The sequence below is a fragment of the Kuraishia capsulata genome, genomic scaffold, assembly GCF_000576695.1.
Source record: "Kuraishia capsulata CBS 1993 genomic scaffold, Kuraishia_capsulata_scaffold_6, whole genome shotgun sequence".
In the NCBI taxonomy this organism is placed as follows: domain Eukaryota; kingdom Fungi; phylum Ascomycota; class Pichiomycetes; order Pichiales; family Pichiaceae; genus Kuraishia; species Kuraishia capsulata.
The window spans coordinates 1,167,877-1,175,664 of NW_019172955.1; the positions used below are offsets into that span (position 1 = coordinate 1,167,877).

General features: G+C 45.5%; 3 protein-coding genes across 3 annotated transcripts; all 3 read right to left on the bottom strand.

The window, feature by feature from the left end:
* Positions 1 to 567: 567 nt before the first annotated feature.
* KUCA_T00005375001 (uncharacterized protein) lies at positions 568 to 5,028 on the bottom strand (the record flags this gene model as incomplete). Its single annotated transcript, XM_022600565.1, has 1 exon — positions 568 to 5,028. The coding sequence occupies one exon, from the start codon at positions 5,026 to 5,028 to the stop codon at positions 568 to 570; it is 4,461 nt and encodes a 1,486-aa protein (XP_022461374.1).
* Positions 5,029 to 5,219: 191 nt separating this feature from the next.
* KUCA_T00005376001 (uncharacterized protein) lies at positions 5,220 to 6,521 on the bottom strand (the record flags this gene model as incomplete). Its single annotated transcript, XM_022600566.1, has 3 exons — positions 5,220 to 5,549; positions 5,604 to 6,209; positions 6,267 to 6,521. The coding sequence occupies 3 exons, from the start codon at positions 6,519 to 6,521 to the stop codon at positions 5,220 to 5,222; spliced, it is 1,191 nt and encodes a 396-aa protein (XP_022461375.1).
* Positions 6,522 to 7,129: 608 nt separating this feature from the next.
* Positions 7,130 to 7,588, bottom strand: KUCA_T00005377001 (uncharacterized protein; the record flags this gene model as incomplete). The annotated part of the gene is made up of 1 exon (XM_022600567.1): positions 7,130 to 7,588. One exon carries the CDS (start codon positions 7,586 to 7,588, stop codon positions 7,130 to 7,132), a length of 459 nt encoding a protein of 152 aa, XP_022461376.1.
* Positions 7,589 to 7,788: the final 200 nt, after the last annotated feature.

The following is a 7,788-nucleotide window of genomic DNA, read 5'->3' on the forward strand; positions in this document are numbered from 1 at the left end:
GAACTTTTGCTGCTATATTTTTTTTTTTTGATTTTGTTCTCTGTTGTCCAGGACCGGGATCTAGTGATCTTAGCTATTTGATTCACGGTAATCGGACTGGATGTCAAGTTTTTGTCTAGGTAATTATCTTATCAATTTTCTATGCTTGATTTCCATCTAATTTGAGTTATTTCGTAGATAAGAATGCAAGTTTTGTTGCCTGCAGCTCCAGATGAATCTGAAAAAGAAAAAGCAGTTTTGGTCTTGCTTATCTTTCTTTTGGTCTGATAGCTCACAGTTATCAAAAAAAAACAGAGGGGGCATTCTGGGAATCGAACCCAGGGCCTCTCGCACCCAAAGCGAGAATCATACCACTAGACCAAACGCCCTATTTCTTGATATTTGAATTTTTTGGGTAAACCACATTGCATAAAATTGTTGGCACACGGAGGAAAGAGCCAGTGCCTACCAATTTCAAAACCAATCTAAATAACAGTAATTTTAGGCAATGAAGAATGGTCCGCTGTATGCCAATATTCAGTCTTGTCGTTCTAACACCTACAAATTTCAATGCACCCGCGTTTGAATTCATTTATACACATTGATCACTCCGCTCCTGTCAGCTGAGATCACCATCTCGTAGGGCTTGACTATGGTAGCAATGCTAGTGATAGCATCATGGTGGTTCTTCATCGAATTGAGCTGGTCCTGGTTCAACAGCGTTGACCTCGTTTTCATGGTCTTCAGTTTCTGAAGGCTCGAGCTTGACGGCGGCTCCTCAGACGAGTATCTTTCGCTCACGATAGTGAAATTTGGCGTTATTTGGGTAGATGAGAAGATCGTTGCAGACTTGGCAGTTCCTGAAACAACAGCTGACTCTTCGGGGGTGCTCAAATTCCAAAACAGTAACCTTTTGTCATGGGTTGAATTCACAATATAGAACGACTTTTGAAGATGGTTCTGCTGGCGCCATGACGATTCAACGAGTGCAATCGCAGTACCACTCTTGTCTTCTTTCCTATCCTGGAGGGTAAGCATGTCGAAATTCGATTCCAGCTCGAATTCTGTCTCGTCGTTGTTCACATCGATTGCAGTGTAATCTTCTAAAGAAAGGTTCACGCCGGACGAACAGTAGGCCTTTCTGCATTGCATTTTCGAAACATCCCAAAGAGTCACATCAGACTCACCAGTCCCACCAATTACAAACGCAAATCGGTTCCGTTTAAGCCCGATCTCAAACTCTGGTGGACACGCTTTGATCTCGTGGATCGGGAACCCACCCTTCATTCTAACCGACTTCAGATGCAGCTCGAATCGCAAATCCCAGAGATCGAGAACACCAGAATTGGTACCTATCAACATCCAGGATCTCTTATGATCAATGCAGAAGCTCCGAGCAACGCCATGGGACAATTTGTTCTGTAGGGTCACAACCGGATCCATGGTTCTGATGTCCAGGATCACCACCTTGCTAAGAGGTGTTAGCAAAATAAGATAAGGTTTGTCCATCGTAATTGAGAAACATATGGAACAAGCGTACTCTCCATCACCAAACTGAAATTCTCTCACAAGACTCAGCCTGTTGTATCTGCTGAAATTCAGGTTTTTCTCGAAACCAACTCTGAAGATCTTAACACTGCCATCTTTCAAAGCAACAGCAAAACAGTCTCTATTGTCGATGAAACTCAAGGCTTTCACGGCAGAAGAAAGCGATACAGAAAGAGACGATGAGCCGGTCACATTGCTTTCCAATTTGAGAGAATCCCAAATTTTGATCTCACCATCTTCGTCACCCGTGACAAAGTAGTTGTTGCTGGGAGACACGGCTACGCAATTGATACTGCTTTTGTGCTCCACAATATGCGCTACCAAAACACCTTTGGGAGACCATCCATGTGGCTGATCAGTCTTTGCCTTGGCGTTATTGGTGACATTGAAAGTTCTTCCAGTAGAAGGAAGGTTGCTCAACGTAGGCCCAAACTCGGAGTAATCGTCCAACGAAGGCTGGAAAGTGATACTTCCCAGAAACCCCAGGATGTAAGGGTTCTGTCCGTTATAACTGTGGTGAACCTTCGTGGTAATCTTCTGGAGCATCACCTTCTCATCAGCAACAATGTGAGCAGAATGGCTCGTGGTGGAGACGGTGTCCAATTCTGCAAACGCATTTTCCTGGTTTGCATGCAAAGACGGAGCTGCCTTCTTCATGTTGCCCAAAACCAGTGACTTAAGTCTCTTTCCAGCCTCAGTCTCGGTCTCTACCGTCGAGACTTGTTTGGAATTGTCAGAGGAAAGACCATTCGATGGGCTCGTCTTGGGAGCTTCTGGTCTCACAGTAGGAGTCTCCGAATCTGTGAATACGAGCTCTGACTTATGGCTGACATCGAAAAACACGTTCCTGGGCATAAGGCTAAGTTTCTGCACCTCTTGGTCCATTGGGCCGGCATCTGTGGTGTTGGAGTGGTTATTAGATCTTGCAAGACGGAAAACATACCCCCGCAAAGTGGCTACTTTCCATATCTCAGTTTCAGCTAGTCCCGACGCTTTGAGTCTATCTACCCAGCCTTTGTCCTCTTGAGATATTGGGACGTCTCCGTTGCTTATAACGCCTGACTCAAAGTCCTTCCGATTCTGGTGGGTGCGTGATGTGTTTCCTGCTGTCTTCTTAGTCAAAAACGTGACCCCAGCAAACCCAAACGAATCTTTGCGACCACCACGAACCTGTTGCCAGAACAATGTCTTATTTGCTTTCAAAGACCACACTTTAGCCATGTTATACACGGATCTCGAAAGCGGCTTGTGGGTGCAACAATAGAGAGTTTCCCAGGTGAAGTCTGTGAGTTCGTACTCGAAGAACGGTCTAATCAACGGATAGAGCATGCAATAGAGATCAGCCAATGTCAGATTGTCGGCCACAGAGATGATGAAACACAGAGTGGAATGTCTTATCCACTCGTTTGGATGGAGAAGCAGTTCCGCAATCAGTTTGACAGCATCCCACAGATAAGGCTTTCTGATAAGCCCAAGCTTGGCCAGCTCAGTGAAGGCCCTGACAACGTTTATTACCACGATCTCATCCGAGTCAGCGAGCGTTTGAACCAACAGAGGCAGAATGTACTGCTCTAAACTGGTGACTCCCACAAAGATGGATATTCCAACAATACTCTCCACAAAAGCCACTCTCAACGGCGCATACTTATCGTTCAGATAGGTAATCAGGTGGCTGAGTATGATGTCATTGGTCTTTTCCTTTCCAAAAAACCCACAAAGAGGCAAAATGTTTCTCAGAAGAGAGAGTCTGACGTTTGGATCCGAATCAGTGAGAACATTCACCGCCAATTTCTCAAAATCTGACTCTAGCGAACGTTTAGGGGTATCGAAAACAGACTCAGTGTTCACATATCCCCCCTCAGTCTCTGGATCAATTGCGGAACTCGCCTCCACATGTAATTTCAGCAAGTTGGCCATCTCGTGGAACCTTGTTGCGTTATGTGCCAGATACGGAAGTACACCCGCAAATACAGCTCGGGTATAGGCACCGCTTGCCCGGGGCCAAAACGCATGCAACCGGGGAATGATGTACTCCGGAAAAATGAGTGCGTTCACCGGGGTAATGGCATTCACCATGGACAATAGTTGCGTAATAGACCTTAAGGCGGCCGCCTGAACATCCTCGCAAGGGTCATCCAGCAGGTAAATGAGATACGGCAAGCATCTATCGAGCTTCCCCTCATCATGTAGTCTTTCCGCGAGAGCTATGATCAGATCGCAAGCCTGAATTCGGTATGACGAATGCGTTGTGTTTCTCACGCTGTGCAATACTATTCCCAGTATTAACAGCGCAGAACTATCGCCGTTGAAGCCCAGTCTCGTTGGTAAAGGCGTGTGCCGCCGCAATCCGGGGAGATCCAGTCTTACCGGAATCGCTTCCTCTTGCAGTAAATTAGACGGGTGGGGTAAGGTTCCGGACACATTTCCAGTTTCGGTATCAAGGTCGGAGGCTTTTCTGTTGGCAAAGCCGAGGAAATGCAATATTTTGTCAAAGTTGTCGTAGACGGTTCTGATTCTCATATCGCATTGCTCGAACTTTTGGTATGGTGATTGGGGCTTGTTCGACCCGGGCCCTGCTAGCGAGGTCATGAATGTGTGAAGAAACGAATAAAAATGGTCCGGAAACGCCGAATTCCGGTACTTCTCCAAATACTCAGCCGCACTCAATCTCGAAGAGGGCTCCAGGCTCACCATACTTTGAACCATCTCCCTTATGGTTACATCGTCAATTGCCTCCAAGTTCGGTCTATACTCGCCCCGTTTGTACTTAAACAGTTGCGAAAGCGTGAATATCGGTGATCCCTCTAAAAACAATTCAGCTATCACACATCCCACACTGAATATATCCATCTCCTTAGTCAGGGTTGCCCGGCCTGAGATGGCCTCTCCAGGTGCCAGAAACCGTTCTGGTGCAAGATAGCAGATATGACGCTGGCTTGTGTCGAAATAAAACGAGAACTCACTGGGATTGTCCTCGGGCATGAATATAGGCTTGAACGGAGCAAAATCTGCCAGTAGGACCCAATTCCACGAGGTAACCAGAACGTTCTCGGTCTTGATATCGCCATGGAAGACGTCTCGTTCATGGCATTGGGCAACAGTCACCAACAACTGGTAAACCAACCATCTTTTCTCGATCTTCTCAAGAAACGGCCGTATCGAGATTCTGTCGTAAAGGTTCGACTTGATAAATGGTCGTATTAAATAACCCGCTCTGGAACTGTCTATGATCTTCTCGTATGACAAAGCATTCGGCACATCCGACAAAGTCAACCTCTGGTCTTCCAGTCTGTTCACCCATTCTTCCAGATCAAGACCTCCAATTGGCTTGATCAACACCTTCACAATTACGTTTCCGTCTGTATCCAGTGCCTTCACTGTTTTCAAGAATCGCGCACTCCCCACGGCCTTGGAATACTGCACGTTGTTCAAGAAGTCAACGTACGCCGAAACCGCTACAGTTGCAGCGGTCGGTGCCAGCAGCGATAACTCTGCTCCCATTGGGGTTTATTCGGTGGATTTATATGCTTTGGGTGTGAAACTGGGGCTGAAACCAGCAATCACGGGACCAAACATAGACTTGGACTTAGAGGAAGCAGCGGTGTGCGCCGCCCAATCTCCCCACAAAAAGAACAAAAGGTATTCTTAGCTATCAATGTATGAGCAAGCTGGACCAGAACTGTTCCAACTGACTAGAAATATTTTGGTTTTTGCTTCATCATTCTAGTTTTCTTGAATTCAGCCACTTCCTCCTGAAGCAACTCTTTCAGCTGGCCCAGTGTGGTCGCTGTCCACTCGAAGCTGAAGTCAAACGGCTTGGAGCAGACGGGCTCGTCGTCTGGATTGCGAATGTTGGTCAGGTACCTGTGTTCCAAGCACTGGTCCACATCATAACGCTCCTCACAGTTCCAAGTCAGCAATTTTCCTAATAAGTCATGAGCATCTGGGGAGGCATATGGATAAACTTGCTCCCAGGATAAGCATTTGTATTGAGGCTTGGGGGGAGAGAAAAAGCTCCAAGCCTTTTTTTGTTAGTCGGTCTGAATCGTAATTTTGGGCTTAGTTCTTTGACTTACCATGTGAGTCCCATAACGAACAATTGCCTCCTTGCCAGGCGTTCCTAGAACCTTCAGGATCTCCTCGATCTGGTGAATCTGGTCACTTCCTACAAACAAAGGTCTGCGGCCATATAACTCTCCAAAGATACATCCCACTGCCCACATGTCCACTTTGAGGATTTTGTTAGTCAACCAAAGCGTAATAGCGCATTGAAATAGCACAATGTACTCACCTTCCTTCCCGTAACTCTTCCTTGAAAGCATCAACTCGGGGGCACGGTACCACCTGGTGGCCACATAGTTAGTAATCGCCTGCGATCTCAATCCAAGGTTCAAGTATTCCTTTGATATTCCCCTTGCAAGCCCAAAATCGCAAATCTTGAGCGTTCCGTGAATTGTCACAAGGATGTTGCCCGGCTTGAGGTCGCGATGGATCACCTCTGCCGAATGAATGTACTTCACACCACATAAAATCTGGTACAAAAAACTGGAAATGTGGTATTCGGAAAATTGTACTGAGCTATGGATTACTCTAGCCAGATCATAATCAATCAATTCTTGGAAACAGTACAATCCATCGTAAGGCTTGAGAAGAACGATGTCGAGATCAACAAGACCAACAATCTGTATAACTGTTAGATATATCTCTCAACAACAAATAGAAAATAGGTCTATAATCACATTCTTATGGCCCTTGAAATATCTCATCAATTTCAACTCTCTGACAGCTCGCTTCATTAAAAGTTCCTTGTTGAAGATGTTGGAAACCTTCTTGATGGCGAGCTGTGCCTGACCCTTGGAATTAAGATCAACAGCTGAGCAGACGGTTCCGTATGAACCTTTACCCAATATTTGCTTCACCTGGTAGCGAGAATCAAGGTAGAAATCCGCCTTTTCGAAAATGGTGTGGTCTGGCTTGTTTCGAGTGGCGTCCATTGTCTTGGTTTCTTAGAATTTGGAAAATTCTGGAAATATGAGATAATTGGCTAAATATAGGATGGAGATGAACGGTAAACAGTGTATGAACTTGTAAACCAACCAATTTTTCGGTTTTAATGGAATATAATGAGAAAATTTAGGAAGAATAGGGGGGAAGAAAAGGTATGACGCAGGGGTTTCAGTCCCAGCCGCACCGAGCCGCACACACAGAAGCAGGAGCGTTTTCATGCTACAATAAAGGTTGAAGTTGAACGAGAAAATGATCGCTAAACGATGCAAAAAAACCTTCATATCGTAGCTTAAATAGCCACTTGGATCGAATATTCTTGAAAAAATGGTGAGAAAAGAGGCCGCCTAAATGGCGAAAACGGGAGCTAACAAAGTGCATAGTGAACTTCCACAGGTCAGATCTAACAGCGTTAAACCACACTCATCTACACCAGGAGCTAGTTCTCAACTACATTTATAACCAATTTAACTCATAAAACAACGCTGTAACGCTGGTTATCACCAGCATACTAAATGTACGAAATCCGCGCAATACCAAAACCAAAAGAAAGAACCGAGGAAATGAGCTCCCATTGCAGCAACCATGAAATACCAAATTACTGATACTCATAGCTCGCAGAACACCCACCGTCAGGCACATGACACAGTTCCAATTGCTGGAACTTGACAGAGCACTTATGGAAGTACAATCCACTCACAGAGCCAGTCAACTGGTTGAAACAAACGTAGTAAAAACCAGCAAAAGATGCACCTCTAATGTCCTTGACACTCGCATCTGGTACCAGGAACACCTCCTTCCATCTCATATACAGGTACTCGCTATTGAGGTAGTTTCTGTAGATCTCCTCATTTGCCGAATCGTTCTCGGTGTTGAAATCGAGCTTTCGAAAGCTTGGAAACCGACCCCAATGCTGGAGATCATTCCTATAATTTGAGCCCCACGAATCTCTGTCAGTAAAGAAGGAGAACTTTGGACCCACGATCTCGCCTTTGAAGAAAGTCGTGATCTCAGGATGAAGTTCAGTCAGTCCATGGATCGTCAGAAACCCGCACATATACGAATTCTCCAGATCCACCTCTTTGAGCTCAACTTTGACCTCATATGTGGATAAACCAGATTGTTGTGAGCCAATAAACGAGGTATGGGGCTTCAGAAACGAAGATGTCTTTACCCGGTGTTTCTTGGTGAAAAAGTCCTGGATTTCAGGCCTCGAAATAGATCTCTTTGAGACAACTTCCTGGTTATCGGATCTCA